General features: G+C 37.6%; 1 protein-coding gene across 1 annotated transcript; it reads right to left on the bottom strand.

Moving 5' to 3' along the window:
• Window positions 1–4133: 4133 nt before the first annotated feature.
• LOC146638641 (interferon-induced very large GTPase 1-like) lies at window positions 4134–19685 on the bottom strand. The gene is made up of 7 exons (XM_085361960.1): window positions 19468–19685; window positions 17993–18117; window positions 17184–17777; window positions 14474–14511; window positions 14123–14231; window positions 9210–9268; window positions 4134–9116 (listed from the first exon to the last, which is right to left on the bottom strand). Exons 2-7 carry the CDS (start codon window positions 18087–18089, stop codon window positions 4227–4229), a joined length of 5787 nt encoding a protein of 1928 aa, XP_085218086.1. The 5' UTR covers window positions 18090–18117; window positions 19468–19685; the 3' UTR covers window positions 4134–4226.
• Window positions 19686–20246: the final 561 nt, after the last annotated feature.

Below are 20246 nucleotides of genomic sequence, written 5' to 3'. Positions count from 1 at the left end.
TATGCGTCGCCAGGTGTTTCATCGGATTTGAGGTGTTACCTCCTTTGACAGTATCACAGTATCAGCTTAAAGCACTTGTTGCAGGCTGCTGAGTTTGCATATTTTGCTGTGAAGTACAGCCAGACTTTTGACCGCTTCCTCTTGGGCATTTTTAATCTGTAGCTCTGCTCTAAAAGAACGTACGTACCTGGACCCGCCTACTATCCTCGGAGACGTAAAAGGATTGGCTAGAATCTAAAGTGTATCACAGCTCAGGAAAAAAAAAAGCACCGAAATAAAGCACCGAAATGTGCGCTGCTTTTCGGTCTGGTTACTACCGTATATGTCAGAACCGATACCGGTACCCATCCCTACTCAGAATTGATAAGAAAACTCATTTATAAATTTCGAATGTGGCGTGATCTACTGGGATTTCCCATGATTTTCTCCAGTATTTACAGAGAATTCAATTCTGTTCAATTTTATTTACATAGTGCAAAATCACAACAGCAGTTGACTCAAACTGCTTATGGTCGAAAAAATTAAAAATATCATAGCAGCATTTCTCTGGGTGATAACCACTCGTGTCAGAAGAAAATGGGTAGACTGCTATAAGCTGATAGGAAGACTCAACTCAAAATATTTATCTCAATCGATTTGTCTGTGAAGGTTCTCAGTCATCCAGGTCATCGTAGTCAAAGGAGCTTGCAAAGAAAAGCGTCTGGATTTCTTTAAGTTGCTTGAAGACGTTTCACCTCTTATCCGAGAAGCTTCTTCAGTTCTAAGGTCAAATGGCAGAGAGTCCCAGATTTATACCTAGGTGATTAGAGGATCATCAGGGGGTCCTTTTGTCCCTCTTTGGGGGGAAAGTCCCACTCTTTTAATTCTATGTTGTTGTACTTTTTCAACATGTTCAAAATAAAGATTCAATCAATCAATCATATATTTGTAGTGTCTGTTTTGCAAGGAGGATTAACAAAAAGTATTTCAGCTGAGCTCAACATTAAACATCTCCCATGATAATCCAGAATAACACTGGTGTTTTCTTCATGTTGAATGAGTACTTTTAATTTTGAAACTTTAAAAATGATTTTTTTAATGCATTTTTTTAATTGTAAAGTTTATTTGTAGTATAATGTGGTAAATATCGCGATCACTAAGAAATATGGGCACTAAAAACAATAAGAGATTAAATGTAATATCAGAGAGGGAGATGTAGCTTATCTAGCTGTAAAAGTGAGGGAGGTCATTGTTATGTTGCTGCATGTAGAAATGCAACATAAGAGTACAAATCTGCAACTTAGTTATAAAACAGCATGTTGTACCTGGTGTAACAGGTACCTGAAAATGATATTGCTGCAGGGTAAACCACAGTATAATTAATAACTGGAGTAGATCTCCTTTTCTAGAGAAAGTGCTGACGAACCCTCACTGAAAACAAATAAAGCGAGTATGGGTGTGTAACGGTACGGCAAACATACAGACAAGGAAAAACCAACAGGTTTCTGTCCTAGCTAAGTACTGCAACACTATGTGCTGGCATAACAACTTCAGTGCTCCTTGTCCGTGGAGTTGGAGATTAACATCTAATTTGTTCATTTAACATTTCTCATTAGTGCTGAACATCATTTTCATCCTCTTTAAGGTAAATGTTAAATTTCCCTTGAAAAGGTAACCCAGACCTTCACTTTAGGGATCAGCTGTTAATTTTTTCCTTTAATTTGCTACCCATCATACTCACACAGGCACAGATTTTACCAGGTATATACACACACACACACACACACACACACACACACACACACACACACACACACACACACACACACACACTACTACAGAAATCAATAATAAACTCACCTTTGCTTGTTGTGTGTGGGGTTTTTTTTTCTTATAGTTCTGTCTGTTTTGTGTAGATGCTGCTGCCTTCTTATGAATCCTACCAGATACTGTTCTTTATATAGAGACATCTGTACTATTTAATGATAGGTCTGGCCCTAACAAACTCCTCCCAGCGGCTCTCAATAAATGGCATGTCATATTAGAGGAGTGTACATGAGTTTCAATTGAGTGATATCGAAAGGAAAAGCCAAAGTTGAATGGCTACACCACTTGATTTCCCAGAAACCATGTGACAGGAAAAGATAGGTTTCATTTTCCTGAGAAGACACTGCCCAGTATGGACCGAACACTGACAATTTACTGCCACCATACTGTAATTTATTTTACAGTTTTTAATGGCACATTGTTTAACAGAAGGATACTGTATTTTCTACAGGGCAATACTAACACCGGCCAGCATCTGGCCAATCCACCACCTTTCGTTGTTTATACCGTTACAAAAAAAAAGAAAATTATCGGGCCACCGAGTAAATGCCCGGTATGCCCAATGGCTAGTCCAGCTATGGTCGTGCCATCAGTTAACCCTTCGCGTGCCAACTGTGGCTAGGGTTGCCAACCCCTGTCCTATACTCTAAATCAGAAAGAGAAGGTTCGACCTCTCTCATGTCCTTAGGATATGCGTGTATGCCAGAGGACTCTGGAACGCACACAGAGTCTTTGCAGACTACTAAGGATGAAACATTCTATCAATATGCAATCGATTATATATCTCTAAGCATTACTGATTATATGTTTCTAAGCATAAATGACAATCCAACAATATAAATCTGACAGAGATCACTGTCTAATATATTTACTCAGAAATTCTCATTGGTGCTGAGATCTGGTTATACCTTATGATTTGTAGCATTTATCTTCTCTTCGTGCTAAATGTTAAATGTTGTTGAGGGTAAAAAGATGATCATTCAGAAAAACTTTATATATACTTTAAAAATGACCCCTGAGGGGGAGGGTGCATCTGACCTCCTTGGCTGTGATTGGTCCAGCCCAGAGTCGATCATGACCAATTGGCCAATCCACCACCTTTTATTGTTTATACCGTTACAAAAAAACAAAAAAAAAAAAACATTGGCCCATAAAAACAAAAAATCACCATCGACCCACCGGACAGTCCAGCTTTGTGGGTGGGTGATATTAAATCCCGATCCTTTTATCCCCATGATAGAACAGAGAAAACCCGACTCATAGTGGTCAAAACATTTATATTTCTTTTTATTCAGTCATCTTCCAGAAGAGAGAGCCCTGCACAGCCCCAAAAGCCAGTTGCAGAAACTCTAACATTAGAATTTAAAAACGTCTCACATATAGGTGTTATTTTGGTACTTTACACGTCACACAGTTTTGATACAAACACTCCTTATATGGTAAAAGTTCCTCTTTTCTGTCTGGCTTCCTGTATTTATTAATATACTTGTATAGCTCTACACTAACTTCCTGTTTTTCAGTCTGGCTGACCACTTAGTTTATGAGTCAAAAGTGGCCTTGCTGTACAAACCTTCATTATTAAAGTACACAAAGCAATATAATAAGAAAATAAGCCTTAAAATATATATATTTAAATCTCAACAGTGATAATTCCTGATGTCAAAGTTCAGAGGAGAACAGGCAGACTGCTTCAAGCTGATAGGAAGGCTCAACTCAAACCATTTAACTCAACAACCATTCGTTGCAATGAAGTTATATTTATTTTGTCACTAAATGGTCTAAAAAGATATCATCATGAAAACAAAAGTTAGACAATGTTGAAAACAAAAAGTCTAAATTTTTCTAAATTTATTATAACCAAGTAAACAAATCTCATGAGCCCTTAATCTGTCAGTGGATATTCATGTTTCATCTCTCTCCTTTCCTCTAAACTGTAATTAGAAAACTTGATTAATATACAAAGATGAAAAACTGGAAGTTGTTCAACAGAAGACAATAAAATAAAATTACAAAATATACAGAATATTAACACATGAGACAAATTCAGATGTTTCAGATTATATTACTGGACACAATTGATTAAATAATTCTAATTTAACTTTATCTGCAACAACTTTCAGCAAAAGAAAGATAAAGTAAAATGAATGTATTTGTTCAATGTAAGTGCAAAATACACACAAAAAGGTTTTATTACAAAAGCTACATTTCAATAAGAGTTACTTTTAAATGTTCAATAATTATTACATAGTAAGAGTCTAATCTCACATGCTGTGAGTCTCTTTAATTGTTAGAATTATGTATAACTATGTTGTAATAATCCTGTCATTTCTAAAAAGAATCTGCTATTTTACTTGAATCACTAAATCTTTCTTTCCGTCATTATGTAAGACATATAAACCGAAGAATGCTGTTTCTTTGACTCATTTGCACATTTCATCCAGACTTCTAATGGCTTTGCATTTAGAGATTGTTTTCCACTCACTGGGAATCTCTCCTCTACCCTGGAATTTGAAATTGTAGTGCTCTTCCAGTTCCTTTTGAAATCGACACACAAACCATTTCCAGTACACCAGTTTAGACTCATCAGGGGTGATTCTCCAGTCAGCATACTCTGGACCAGCAGTTCTGTACCGTTTATAGGGAACAGTTTCCTCTGAATCATGACAAGGATAAAAACTGCCATCACTTGCAACATTTGTTGTGCAGAAATCAATGCTGAATTCCACTGTGCCTCTATAGTGCCATCCTTTAATTCCAGAAGGCCGATGAAAAGGGACACTATGGTCAGCACCACTGTGACCTTCAATGGTGTTAGTACAAACAGCTGCACAGAATGGACATTTTACCCAGCAACAATTACACAGCTGATCAATGAGGATTTCATCAGGCTTCAGCCTGGATTCCTTCAGTTTATTCAATGAGAGACTCCTTATCTCATCACTTATGGGTGTAAATTCTTTCTTTAATGCTTCCATTAAGAAATCAAAATTATTAATGTCACTGAAGTTTTGAGAAGAAAACGTATCAAGAGTTAACTCATCTTTTAACAAACTAGAAAATTCCTTCAGCCACATATTTATGTCTCCTCTCTGAGTTTGGACTTTCTGTGTTGCTGTAGATAAAGCTTGACTCATCAGTGAGTTGATATCATCAACATTTTTCTTGAGTATATTCACAGTTTCATCTTTGTGATCTCTGAAGATGTATTTCTTTACTTCTGCTTTTATAAAAGCTTCTGTTTGTCTCCTTGGATTTCTGATGTAGGTGATGAAATCATCAACGTTTTCATTCTCAGCGAGTGACTTCAGCACATGTTTCTCCAAGTTCAGCCTGTTCCCATTGAATGCTGGGAAACTACACCTCATCTCTCCAGCCAGACCAATGGCAGTCTTGTTACAGACAGCCTCAACAATGGAAGCTTTCAGCTTTTCACAGATCAGTTCTGCGAGCACAACAGCAGATAAGTTTCCTTTGCAAAAGCTTCTAAAAACATTGTAATACTGTGTTTTCTTGCTTTCTAAATAAGTAAGTGGATCATGCTTCATTTTGAATTCCTCCTGGGAGTCTAGAAGCAAAATCTCTGCTTTGTAGAAAACATACAGTAAGAGATCGACTTTAAAGTCCTTCTTCACAGTACATTTACTTTCTGACTGAAATTTCTCCACTTTTTCTTTTACAATTTTTGCCACTTCTTGCAAGTAAGCTGATGTGTAGCCTCTTGTAGCCACAGGTTTGGCTCTGATTGAATCAAGGGACAGTTTTTCAGCTTTGTCAATGAGCAATCTGATCTGTTGCTGTTCATGACAAGATAAAGCACTGTGTGATTTATGTTGTTTTTGTTTTGTGTTTGAATTATATCCAAAAAATGTTTTGGTATACTTCCAAAAATTTGAGACAGGTTGTTTAACATATGCGCCGAGTTTACTTGCGTGACTGTCATCCTTCACAATATCTTGAGTTGGTTCACTTTCACCTGCCTCATAAAGATCCTTTTTTTTTTGAAGGATGACATAATCTGAATAATCACCAACACTGGATATTTTCTTGTAACTGCCACTTGTTTTGGATTCATTTATGAGAATATGTTCAAAACCAAGTTCTTGGAGGATTTTAAACTGATCCTCTTCCAGGTCGATGTCTTCAACAGGTTTTATATCTGCTGTTATTTCAGTGACCAAGTCACTCCAAACACAGTTGAACTGTTTTTGAAGTTCTTCTTCATCTTTGGCCTTATCCTTCAGCTGCTGAGCGAGCTCTTTGCTCTTCTGTAGCAGCTTGTCCTCAAACTCTTTTTTCTTATCATCCAGCTTTTTACGAGCCTCCTTTTGTTGAATAACTTCATCCAGTTTTCTTTTCACTGTGCTCACCTGTTCATCGTGAACCTCTTTGAGTTTGGTTTCAAATCGGCCTCTCCACTGAGCCAAAAATTCTTTTTCTCTGTTTTCGTCAAAATACTTTTTCATTGCTGTTTTTATTTCTTCATATGTCTTGCTTGTTTTTTTTGTAAGGTCACTCACTTTCACCATGTCAAGATTTCCATTTTCTATTCTGTTATAAAGCTGATTTTCAGCAGTCAACATGTTGCTCCTGAGGTCCCAAGTCCAGTTTCCATATTGGATCTCCAATTTTCTGTATGCTGCAATTTCAAGTGTATTTTTAAAACTGAAAACAAAGTTTTCATTGAGGAGGGCACTCCACAGGTCCTGGATTTTGTATTTGAATTGTGTGAGAGTGATCCCAGCAGACTGTGAAGCTTTAGAGAGGATGGTGTTCTTCACTTCTTGGATGCTCTCACTGTAACCTGGATTAGGAGGAGCCATGGGTGGACTGCCCTCCCATAGCTGGGCACAGTATTTCACATCTTTTCGGACATCAAACTTAATGACATCACTGAAGCAGTCAGCATTGCAATCCTCCTCTTCAGCTGCTAGTTTGGTCATCTGGTCCAGTTTTTCTTGCAGGCGTCTCTTTCCATCCATGTTTTTCTCTGCTGCTGCAACATCTGTAACATTCTGGTGAACAAACACACAACTGGGAGAAAGGTTAACTTTCTTCATCCTCATGAAAGCCTGAACAACAATCTGCAGGATGTCCTGCATCTCAGATGGATTCTCTCCAAAGATGTTGATCAGTGTCAGGTTTCCCAGACCAACAACAAATGTTGCCAGTTCGTTGTCATGGTGATGAGTGGTGTTACCTTCCAGCTCAAGAGCACGCAGTCCTTCAGTGTCCACCACTAGAAGATAGTCAAACTTCAAGTCTTTCTTCATCTCCTCTGATACTTTGAGCAGCTGCATGAAGGCACCTTTGGTGCACCTGCCTGCACTCACTGCAAACTGCAACCCAAACATGGTGTTTAGCATTGTTGATTTTCCACTGCTTTGTACGCCCAAAACTGACAACACAAAAACTCTCTTGTCCCCCAGTTTCTTGATGACTTCCTCTAAAAGACTGGAGATCCATGTTAAAGGCACATGACCTGCATCACCATCCATCAGCTCCATCGGGTGTCCTGATATCATCAGCTGTGCAGCCAGCTCAGGGTATTTAGACCAGTCAGTGTGTCTGCTCTCTCCTTCTATTGCTCTATGAGCTTCATAGATCTGTCCCATTTCTCTGAAGATGTGCTCCAAACCAAAAGTTGCAGACTGTAGTTTTCTGGATATTTCTTCAAGCTCAGTTTGTTTTTTTATTAACAGATCTGATTTCATGTGTTTGTTCTTCAAAGCCAAGACCTCAGACCACTTTTCATCATAGCTTTGGAGAACTGAGGAAAGATCATCTGTGGAGAGATCATCCATTAAGATTTGAATCCATTTCAGGAAATACTGTTTGTCTGTTGGTGAAAAAGATGAGAGACTTACAATGAACAACTCCACGAGTTTACTGAATGAAGCAGCACATTGTTTCTGACGTATGTTCATCAGTTCTTGTTCCTTTTTACATTTCTCCTTTTCGATGTCTCCTCTGAGATGATACAGTTCTTTATGTATTTTGCTCCACTGATGCCACAGATCACCCCGATAAGGAAGGAATTCATCTTTAAGCTTTGAAACATTCATGTTATCCTTTGAAAGAATATCCACTATGATCATAGCAGCAGATTTCCCTCTTTGACAGGCTGGGACGCTTTCATCCACTCTGATTTCAGAGAGCTCAGCCATGGTTTCAAGCTGGAAAGATGATTTCAAGTTTGAACCATCTAGAGATGACGAAACCTCTCGAATAATTTGTTTCAGTTCTTCAGATATATCTGACTGGCTTTTGCCTTTGAGACCCATGATGTATTGTCCAGTTGTTGTCTTAAAAAGATCACGGTCGTCATCAACAGTGAGAAAAATGAAATGGTTTTGAGACTCAAAAAGAGCTGTTATAATTGAGAAGCTTTCATCTTTTTGCAAAGATGCAACAAGAACAACTGTGACTAAAGATCTTTTAATCAGTATGTCGCGCTGTCTTTCAGTCAACAGTGCATCACCATGAAGATTACAAAAGGCAATGCAGTCATTGAAGGCATCATTGGGTTTTCCAGCAGGACAGTACCAGGCAATCTCTGCCACACCATCCATCAGATAGCGAGACTTGGTGCTTCCTGGACAGTTTCTGTGGAAGAAGGTGTTGTGACGGTCGTTGATCAAAGTGTTCATCAGCTGAGATTTAGACACTGACAGAGAACCCAGGCGGAAAAATGACACCAAGGGTGTCTGAGCTTTATACACTGGAACACTCTTCATAGTGACAATGTTTGAGCTGTCTTTGATTTCAGTTACCTTCCAGGTCTTTGTTATTTGTCTGAAAGTCCACAGAGGACACTCGATCTCCATAGTGACTGGGTCAGGAACAAGCAGTGGTAAGGCATACTGACACTGAGAGAGCTTTGTAATCATCATCTGTCTAAGGAAGCTGTCTGAGCAGTGAAATACTGCCATCTGAACATCCATTGGATGCAAATGAGTCTGTTCTGACTGACGCGTGTCTGCACTCATGCTTAATAAAGCATCCAAATTAATGAAATCTTTCTTAGTGATATCAATCACTCGAACAGACTTTGGATGTGTCCCCTCAGGACCGTCCGCTTTCACACGAACATATCTGGCCCTGTAATCTAACATCATCAGCCTGTGAAGAAAAGTATATGTTAGATCTGTCTCAGATGTGACATGGTGCTGTTTCACAGGTGGACGTATCTGAAGAAAATCTGCTGGTAGAAACTTCCTTTGAAGATTTTCTTGAATGTGAAGTCTGTCAAACAGTTTTTCAGTTTCTTTTTCACATGACTCCTTCTTGTTAACTTCAGAGTCATTCCTTGACTGCAGCAAATAAGAAATTACATTTATGTAACAAATTTGTAGTTTTGTACAGTGTGGTAAAGTAAATTAATTATTTGATAATATTTTTCTTACCTTGTGCTTGTTTCCACTGATGTTTTTCTTATTTACGTTCAAGTCCACATCAGAGGTTCCTGAAGTTTAAAATAGAACCAAAAGGCCAAATCAATGTGTGATAGAAGCAATACAGTTTTTTCTGCACAACCTGTCAATTTTTTTTCTTTTTGTTTTGACTCCACACTGCAGTGGTTAACACATTCACTAAAAACACAAAAGATCTGTGGTTTGAGACTAGGAGACCCAAAACCCTGCTGTGGTGACCACTTTTAAATAAAGGAACACTTGAAAAATGCTTTCGGTAACCAATTTTTACTTATTCCTGTTAATATATAAACCAGGTTTTCTTTTTTCTTTTTTCTTTCTTTTTTTTAAACCCCTTTGTTACAGATGTTTGTGGAGGGTATTTACCATTGACAGTGGAAAAATCTTGGCTATGCTCATTTTCAAAGCTTTTGATCAGTGGTTAAAGGACAGGCCCATAATGTCAGGGACCTGGGTTCTTGACTTTTTTTTTTTTAGTTTCCTGTGTTTTTTGTCACTTTGTATTGTGAATTATGTTCTCATTTTTGGTCTTTAGTTACTCCCTTGAGTCTAGTTTCTTGTGTTCCGTTCCTAGTATTTCCCTCTGTGTATTATTTATCATCTCTAGCCTTTTGATTCTTTGAGTTCTATGCCTTATGGTTTATGTCTCTGTTTCTTAGTTGATCTGTCTCCACAGTGTCTAGTCCGCATCTCAGTGTTATACTTCCTGTTTTACTTTGAAGGTCTGTGTCTCATGTGAGTATATCCTGCTTTGCTTAATTGTCTCGTCAGTTCTGATTTCCCCCAGCTGTGCTCTCCTTCTGTGTCTCCTTCTAAACCTCAGTAAGACAAAGGAGCTGATAGTGGACTTCAGCACTAAGCAGGAGAGGAACTACCAGACCCCTGTCATCAACGAGTGCCCAGTGGAGAGAGTGGACAGCTTCAAATACCTCGGAGTTCACATCACGCAGGACCTGTCATGGTCCTGTCACATCAACACCGTGGTGAAAAAGGCCCGTCAGCGTCTCTACCACCTCAGAGGCTTGAGAGACTTCCAACTGCCCTCCAAGGTGCTCAGGAACTTTTACTCGTGCACCATAGAGAGCATCCTGGCGGGAAACATCTTAACCTGGTTCGGGAACAGCACCATGCTGGACAGACGAGCTCTACAGAGGGTTGTGCGATCAGCTGAGCGCACCATCCGCTCCGAGCTCCCTGACCTGCACTCAATCTACAGCAGGCGGTGCTGGACCAAGGCCAGGAAGATCGTGAAGGACCTCAGCCATCCCAACAACAGACTGTTCTCTCTGTTGAGGTCAGGAAAGCGATTCCGCTCCCTGAAGACCAACACAGAGAGACTGAGGAGGAGCTTCTTCCCGCAGGCGATACGGTCTCTCAATCACACCACCACACAGTACTGACCCACACATATAGTTCTTACACACACACTGGACTTTCTGGACATTGTTTTCACTTCATCACTTAATCACTTTAAGCATATTTGCACTGCACAAGACATAATGTGGATTGCACAACACTGGTCACTACATTCTTCACTTCCAGTTAATACTGTACAGCTGCTGTTATTGTGTATATATTTATTTATATTTCTTCATACATTCTTATATAGTTCTGTATTGTGTATTTTGTTGTACAGTTATTTTATTTTCAACTTTAATTTATATATTTTATCTTATTCCTTCCTAGTTAAATTTACCCTTTTTAATTTTTCATATTTATTTCCTATCTTATTCATAGCCTTTTTGTTTTCTTTAGGTCACGAGCAGTTGTCCAAGCATTTCACTACATATCGTACTGTGTATGACTGTGTACGTGACAAATAAAATTTGAATTCATTCCCTCGTTATTCCCCAGTGTATTTAAGCCCTGAGTTTCTCTGTGTCAGTGTCGTGTCATCCCTCATGCTTGTGTTTTGCTGTGAGTTTATCCTGTGAGTTTAGTTTATTCTTTCCCAGTTTAGTTGAGTTTTCGTGTTACATGCATTTTCCTTGCCAGCCAATAAAGCTGTAATTTTGAGTTCATCCCTCATGTCTGAGAGCCTGCATCTTGGGTCCAACTCCTGCCTGCACAATGCCGAAACCTGACACATAACAACTTGAACCACCCACACAGCACAAGAAGTTCTTATAACTCTAATATACAAACACATATAAATATTTCCAACCTGCTCAATTTTCTAAGCCATTTCCACTGTGGAGGACAAAAGGTTTCAAACTTGTCCAGGCCTTAAACTTCATGTGTGTCCTCCCTAGTAGTAGTAAATGCATAGAGATCAAGCTTTTATGAAAATGCTGAATAAAAAATAGTTTCCTTGTAAAAGACTAACTTTACAGTTCACTCTTGAAAAGCATATAAAATAAACAACATATAAAATGTCATTGGATGGCAGAGATGCAGAAATGTCTGCGTCTAGAGTGTCTAAATGAGTCTCACAGGCCTGAATGTGTGCATAAAGACATTTATAATTCTTGACTTTTTTTGATCTGCTGCTCACCACAAACAAGCACAAGCATAAATTTTGGACCTGTATTGTCAATTTTATAGCTTTTCCTACTGACAAAAATCTCCCTCATGGCTATTCATACTACAAAAAGTAAGCCACACATAACAAAAAGTTTCAGTTTCTCTCTTTCTACTATAGAAATTTCATTTTTTTTTACAGGTGCAGTTGAAAAAAAAAAAAAAAGCAAAAAAACTACACAGTCTTTTTTACCTGTATTGTAAGAAATAAATCTGTAAAATTACAGAACAAGTTACAAGTCCAAAGAGTCGTGCTGACAGATTTCAGCAGGACTCTATTAATAAATAATTTTAAGGAATAAACTTTCCTTGTCATTGTGTACCCTACCTTTACTTGTAAAACACCAAAATACACCAAAAATCCAGCAAACAATTCACTTCGATCACGTGAACCTAGCCAGACAAACCAAGCCTTGACACAGAGCTTCTGAAGCACTGTGTTGTGGTTTTGGAGTGTGATCACTGAGTTAGGGTGAATAGTAAATTTAATAGTACTTTAAATTGTGCTCTGTCCCCTTGTTTTCTAACTTAATTCCTGGAGGATGCTTATTTGATAATTATTTACTTTTTTTGTATAGTCAATAAAGCTGGTTGTAACAGCTCTTGAATTGCATGGGGATTCCAGACTGCAGTGTTTGTCTTGATTTTAAGATGAGCCACCTCTCTGCATGCCACAAATACATAGATTAATGATTTTTAATTATTAAAAATGTAAAGATTTTGAGTTATCAGTCAAATCTAATCACTTCGGTCATACACATTACTCTGGTGCAGGAATAAAATGCAGACTCCCACCATTAGCATGCTCTTTGCAAATTCCAACTATTTTGCTACTTTTATTGATAGTATGTGAAGAAGGCGCATTATAGTGGAATCTGTGTTTAATTAAGAATTACTATTGAGTGTTGATCCTGTTAAGTAAATCCAAGCAAAAGATGAAAAAGGGTAGAACAACACTTCTAGCAGGTGGTGGACAGTCAGTCTTGGTGACTTTTCCTTAAGGGTCGGCAAGTGTTTCATTGTGTTTCACAAAAAACATGAACTGTACCTGCTCTCATCTGGACTTGGATGGAAGCATAACTCTGCTGTTTAAAGTGTCCAAAGATCTTTAGATGTCTGCAGCAGCAGGGGGATTTGCCATAATCAGTGTAACTCTAAGTTTAGTTTAATTGCTAGATGTTTTTGATTTTTATTCTGTTTCATTTGTATGGCTCATTAAAAGCTATTTGGAATGGAGCACATTCAATTTTTATAGAAGTAATAGAAGTTGCAAACAATTTCAAGTTTTGTGAAGACTGATAATAAAGCGGAGGGGGAGACATGCGGCAAAGGGTCGCGGGTGGCACTTGTGTACTTATCAGTACATGTTAGTAAATTGTGCTTAAATATTGTATTTTGCATTTATATTGTCAGTATATTTGATATATTTGATATTTAAGTATTTTTTGCATTTCATGATGCTTTGCATTTTTACATGATGGTAAATTTCTGTTTTATGGTATTTTTCTGGCACTCCAGCTGCTTTTTCTAAATCTATGTGAACACAATGCACAAACAGTCTTCTCTGAGCCAAAGTTAATTTAAAATGAAGCCAAAGTGGAAAAGCAGATAGAATCATATGCCGGACCAGAATAGGATGACATTACTTTCCCAAAAGTCCAGCAATTGGTCTCAGATCCTGGACTTTTATAGACTATTGTTAAAGGAACATATTGTCCCTACTTTTTGGTGGGGACAAATTCCATTTTAAAAGTACATTTACTCAGTTTAAACATGTGATACAACATCTTTGTGTATTGTGAATAAAATATGGATGTCTAAGATTTAAAAAATCATTGCGTTCTGTTTTTATTTCCATTTCCCACAGTGTCCCTGCTTTTGTAGAATGGGATTGTACCTTTCGATTGTTTTAGCAACACTCACTTTGAGATCATCAGTTTATGAATATAAAAATACATCTGCATGTCAGTAAGACTGAAAAGGTGCTATTTAACTGCAAATGTATTATATTACAGTTATAGCCAAAGTTTGGTGGTAATTTAAACATGCACACTTCAACAAGAGTGTACATTTGTAGTGATCCAGATTTTGCAGAAAAGCATTAGAAACAGAGGCATATGAAGCATAGCTCATGCTCTGTGGTGTTAGTTGAAACAGTCTGACATCTCACACTAGTGTAATTTTCTGTATCACCCTCTTCAGAGTTTCTAAACATATATTTGTTGCTTTTACTAATGATTACTTCATCAACATCAGTTTCTTCTGCTCCAGGGTCACAACATACAAACATCACACTTTAATTTATGAATTCTCAAACTGTCTCTATATAAGTTACTGTGTAAATGAACACAAAATGAACACGTTACCTTTCTGTTTGTTTGGGGACCACACTGGAGACTTGATTTCAGGTTCTTCTCTTAATGCTGTGCTGTCATCAGTACTCTCTGATTGTTTGTCATCAGTGCCTTCTTCATTCTGAGAAACAAATACTGTCATTTGTTTGTTAGCTGAAAACCACTGATGTAGACTAAAGACGAAACAGACTACAGATGACCCAGCAGTTAATGTCTTTTTTCACACATTTCTCACAGGCTCACATCTTATGACCAGTTAATACACAATTCCAGTGTCTCTGTCATATATCTGATATTCATTTTAGAAAGTAAATGTTGGTGTGCAATGATGAACATTTTTTAAAACAAAAAAGTAACATTTACCTTGATTTCATTTGTATCCTCCTCCTCGTCTTCTTCTTCTGCAAAGAAAATATCTGCTTTACAATGCAGGATCAAGGGAACCAGTTTCTGTTTTGGTAACTAGAAATGAACCTAGTGTGATAACTTCAACACACTAATGAGTCAACATAATGATATTCTGTGTTCTTCTTCACAGTATAAAGGTCATCTATAATACAGTTTATTTGAGGTTTATATAATGGATATTTTGTGGCTCTCCTCTGAATGAATCCTGGCCTCCATCTGAGCTGTTAGACAATTCTATAACTCTGACATTAATACTGTGAAAAGCAATGAAATTCAAAATTCACCACAGAATAACTGAAGGACAGAGATGGTATCAAAGTTAGAGAAAGCAGGCAAGAAAGAAAAAAAAACAGGGAAGGCAAGACACATTCATGGAGCAAAAGAAATATGTTTGAAGATCATCATACAGAGGACTTTATGTTTAGCTAACATATGACTTTTGCTCAATTATAGTTGAATAATGTAAAAGTGCAACTGCGGCCAGATAGCCTTAGAAACAAATAATTGAAACGTGCATAGGAGCTGGAACAACTGATCCTACTTAAACCAACAGAACTCTGCTTTTAATATTATCTAGACCTGTGGTTTTCAAACTGTGGTACGTGTACCAATGATGGTACGTGGGCTCCCTCTAGTGGTACGCGGGAAGTCTCCCCCAAAAAATAAGATTAAATAATATACCATGTTCTGATTGAGGGATTTCTGAAAAATGAAAACGTACAACATAAATGAAGACAGAAAACTAAACAATAAAAACGAAACAATAAAAAGTTAACAATAAAAGTTAACGCAAGAGTTTCCAGTGGTTAGGGACAAATACAATCAAATGGCAGGATGCTGTAAATGGACCAAACTTCAGTCAGGAGAACAACTGAGATAATCCATCCACAATACAAGGTTAGTCATTCATTTATTGCTGCATTGGCTGGGCTGTAGTTACATTGTAAGGTTTTAAAAACTGAGCTTTAAAATAAATAGTGGTAATAAAAACTGAGAGAGGCCGACAGTGATCACTGCCTTTTTTAGGGGCTTGTTCAGATTAAATAGAAGAAGATACAAAGCATTAAAACATGTTAAAAACACAACAGCCTTCATAAACACAGAGTAGTTTGGATCCGGAAGCAGGGTTCATACGTCATCACTTAAAGATTGGATATCCCACCTGCTATGAATGTTTTAATGCTGTACAGTTAGTATTATTATTATTATCACTTTTCACATCCTGTTTATGACAGTTAAAATAACTAACATTCATATAAGAAATAAAATTGTCTTGTGCAAACTGTATATGGTGTTAAATAGGCCTATACTACTGTAATTTAATGTCGGTCATAAGGGTAGTACTTTATATATTTTATGAGGTGGTACTCATTGTGAAAAATTTGAGAGCCACTGATCTAGACAGAAAAAAACCCAGATTCATTAAATAAATCAGATTTTTCCAAAGCACCAGTTAGGTTTCTTTAATGAGTTCAACAATAATCAGACATTAGAGGAGCTAATTCTAACATTACTGTTCATAAATAAATATTGTCACTACATTAATTGTATCTAATAAAATTAAGATTCACAGTTTTGTCCATTGTACTTATGTGTACTTATGTTACGACCCCCTCTGCTAGGGGACGAGGGGGAGTAACATACACAAGACCTCACATGAGACACTAAGTAAAATAAAGATTTTATTGCAAACTTCAAACAGAAAACCGACAGGGCCATGTTCAACAGAGGTCTGGGCAACCAGTTAGCACGTAATGCATGAACACAGACGACACATTAACACTGATCGCAACTCTCCTGTATTCCTTGCTCAAATGTTTAACCACAATCGACGCCTTGTGCGATGGGCCCTATTACAAGAATACAACTTAGAGATTCAGCATAAAAAGGGTACTGAAAATTTATTGGCCTGTCCAGGTGGTGAGTATGACTTGTTTTATTTTCTGCTGTGAACTGTGAAGATCGTGTATACAAAACCTAGTTTTGTAATTTAAGGGGAGGGTTGTTATGGCCCTGGGCCTTGGAGGGAGTGAGATTGCCTTTCTCTTCAAGCAAATGCAAGAGTGCCAGCACTCGCTGACGATTGGCTAGCTGGAGACTCGTGCTGTCCTGAATGCAAATTGCAGTATGTCAACCCTCACAGATAACTGGCTGCCTGGGATACTGTGGTGCTCCAGGAAGCAATGAGTGGTTGATTGTACTCATCTGTGGCTACAAAAGGCTATATATCCTTCACTCAGTGGCTTCTGCTTAGGACTGAACATGCAGTTTTCCCTTCTTGCCTCCCTCTTTGAACTTTGCTCGCCCAACTCTGTTCATGGTGTTGAACTTTGTTAACCCCGGGTTATGGTTGAACTTAGCTTGAGTAGGTGGTTGTTGGTGTTATTGCCCGTGAGGCTAGCTTTAGTTTTTCACTCTCTTGTGTACTAATCAATGGTGTACTGATTATTTGCCCAGTGGCCTGCAAAATGCAGCCCTGTCAGTTTTCTGTTTGAATTTCTGCAATAAAACCCCCTTTTTTTCATTTAGCTTCCTGTGTGAAGGCTTATGTATGTTACTCCTCCCTGTCCCCTAGCAGAGGGGTCGTAACATGCTGACTGTGAGAGTTTGTTTTAAGAATTGCAACAGTGTTGGAAAAATGCCTAAAACACAGACAGGCAGGTACCTGTTTTATTTGTCTTTAACTCAGAGTCTTTCCTTTCTTCTTTGTGGGATTTGTCCTCCAGGTGTCCTTCCTGTTCTCTGTTTTCAGCACACACCAGTCCAGTGTAGCTTTGTGGATCATTTTCAGAGACCATGATGTTTATTTTTTCTAACAAATCTGCTACCTCTTTTTCATCCATCATACTTCTGTTACATGTGTGGTATCTTTTTTCATTAAACTCTGTGTTAGTTTTCAGCTCCTTTAATGCACTTTCACATGTTTCACCTGTTTCATGAGTCACCACTGTGATTAAATAAGAAAGTGCTCCTCGCCCAAAAGCTTTCTCTAGCCACTGCACTCCTGAGCTGTACTGGTTGTTATGCAGAGTGTTGGGTAATAGTAAGACAAAGGCATGAACTCCCTGATTTAAAGGGATTTCCTTTGTTTGTAGACCGAGCATGTTAATGACACAGACGTGTCGACCACACAGATTATACAGATTGGAGGAAAACTGTTCCACATTTGTGTGCACTTCATGGTCAAGGAAAATGTTCTTTGGTCCGATCTCAATGGAGGCTGGATCACCAATTAGTACAAGTGTGAGATCAGGAGCCACTGAAGAAAAAGAACAACATGTTACAATACAGACATCACTAAAACCACAGTGAACAATTACTTTGTGATTTTAATGAACAGTAACTAAATAATAAGAATAAAGAATAAATTAAATTTAAATAATTAAAGAGGTAAATGCTTCACTGTGTTTAAACTCAAATCAGATGCATAGTCTAAATAGGTCTGACTATAACAGTATAATATGATCACATTACTTCTCTCATTGATGGGAGGTGTTTCAGACGTGTTTTCAGACTCTCCTCCTGTGCTGTCGTTGTTTTCCTCTGCCGCTGCAATATCTTGATCATCCATCTCATCAGCTTCTCATTTTACTGCAGGTCTGTGTGTCACATATGCATTCGGTTTATCAAAGATGAAAGTACAAAAAGATAGAACTTTTTATCAGGTGCACACGTTCAGCTACTCGTTAAGTCAAATATTTGGTCAGTCAATCATGTGACACCACTCAAAACATTTAGGCTCGTAGACATGGTCAGGATGACCGGCTGAAGTTCAAAATAAGCATCAGAATTGATAAGAAAATTAATTTATTTGACTTCAAATGTGGCATGATCTACTGGGATTTTCTATGATTGCTGATGTCAGAGACAAATGGGTAGACTGCTTCAAGCTGATAGGAAGGCTCAACTCAAACCATTTAACTCAAGCATTTGTTACATCAAATATATGCAAAAAAACATCTCTGAATGCACAACACTTCCAACTGTGAAGCAGATGGGCTTACAGTAGCAGAGGACCGCACCAGGTGGCGCAACCTGAGGCTGCAGGTTACACAGGCTCACCAAAACTGGACAAATGAAGATTAGAAAAATGTTTCCTGTTCATCGTATTCTATAAAATCGTATGTTTGTAGTCGCTGTTTTATGAGGCTGACACTTAATGAGCTGGATTAACAAAAACTATTTCAGCTGAGCTCAACATTAAACATCTCCCATGATAATCCAGAATAAAAATGGTGTTTGTTTCTGTTGAGTGATTACTTTTAACATTAAAACTTTAAAAATATCATTTTTAATGCATTTAAATTGTACAGTTTATGTGTATTGTATTGTGGTAAATATAGTTGGTATTTTCATAAATCATCTAATTTAAACAATTCCTCATCACTCCTCATTGTCATTTAGTGGTTAAACTAAAAACAAACAAACATTTAATGGGTATGGGTTACAAAATATGGATAGGGAAAAACCAACAGGATGTGCCCTAGTTAAATACTGCAACACTATGTGCTGGCATAACAACTTCAGTGCTCCTTGACAGTGAAGCTAGAGATCAACATCTAAAATGTTCATTCAACATGTATCATTAGTGCTGAAACATAATTTCTCGGGGCTATAAAGACTATAGCTTATTTCTTACATAATTTTTAACCTCCTCAAGGTAAATGTTAAATTTAGCTTGAGGAGGTGATCGATCAGAAACCCACCCCCAAAAACTTACAACTGGTTTAAAATTATGGTTCCCTCTAAAAGTGTAAACGGAGCCAAACCAAGCACCCAGACTCTCACTGTAGGGGGCAAAAGTTACGTTTTTCCTTTAATACTCATGCCTGCACAGATTTTACCAGGTCTTTGCACACACACGCAGACATAAATGTGTTTGTTTTTATAACAGTGACAATAAAGAGCTATTCTACAAGAGAAATATTATTAAATAATGATCAACTCACCTCTGTTTTGTGTAGATCCAGATGCCCTCTTATGAATCCTACAAGACACTGATCTTTATATAGAGATCAGTAATATTTAATGATAGGTCTGCCCTCTCATAAACTCCTCCCAGCTGCTCTCAAGAAATGGATGTCATATAATACCATAAGGAGCTTTAGATCTCTGCATAAGCAAGTTGCCAATAATTGAGATGCCATATAAGACATATCAGGATCAAACATTCGTTTCAAATGAGTGCTATAAAAATGAAAGTCAAAGTAGAATGGCTACACCACATGATTTCCCAGAAACCATGTGACTTAAGTTTCAGCTTACTGATAAACTCATTCATACACAGCCGGATGAACTGAACAGCTGTTTCCAACAAATCTGTATAACTGTGAACAAAAGTTTTTGGTCACATAAAGTTTGTTTTTTAGTTGTTGTTTTCTTTACACCTTTCTACACTGTAAAATCTAATTAGTTCCTAAAACTTAAAAAAAATATTCAAACTCATTTACAAAGTAAAGCTCACTTAAGTTACGGGAACTTATTCATGAAGTTCTTACGAACAAACATGGGAAATTCATAAGTTTCAAAACCTTTTATTAGCAAATACATTTTAAAAATTGTTTTAACAGTGGTGCCACTGCCAGTACTTTTGGCCAGAATTGTATTCACTGTAATTAAGTTTTAAAAAGGTGCAGTACGGGCTCTACTTTTACCTGAGTAATTAGTAAATCTCACTTTTGGAGACAAATCTTTCAGGGAGATGAGCCATTGTTTTAACGTTGAACAT

The sequence above is a fragment of the Diplotaxodon limnothrissa genome, linkage group LG2 (assembly GCF_057381915.1).
Source record: "Diplotaxodon limnothrissa isolate DT_005_m linkage group LG2, D_limnothrissa_male_GT1.1, whole genome shotgun sequence".
Classification (NCBI taxonomy): domain Eukaryota; kingdom Metazoa; phylum Chordata; class Actinopteri; order Cichliformes; family Cichlidae; genus Diplotaxodon; species Diplotaxodon limnothrissa.
Note: the sequence above shows the minus strand (reverse complement) of the source record. Positions and strands in the feature narration are given on the sequence as shown.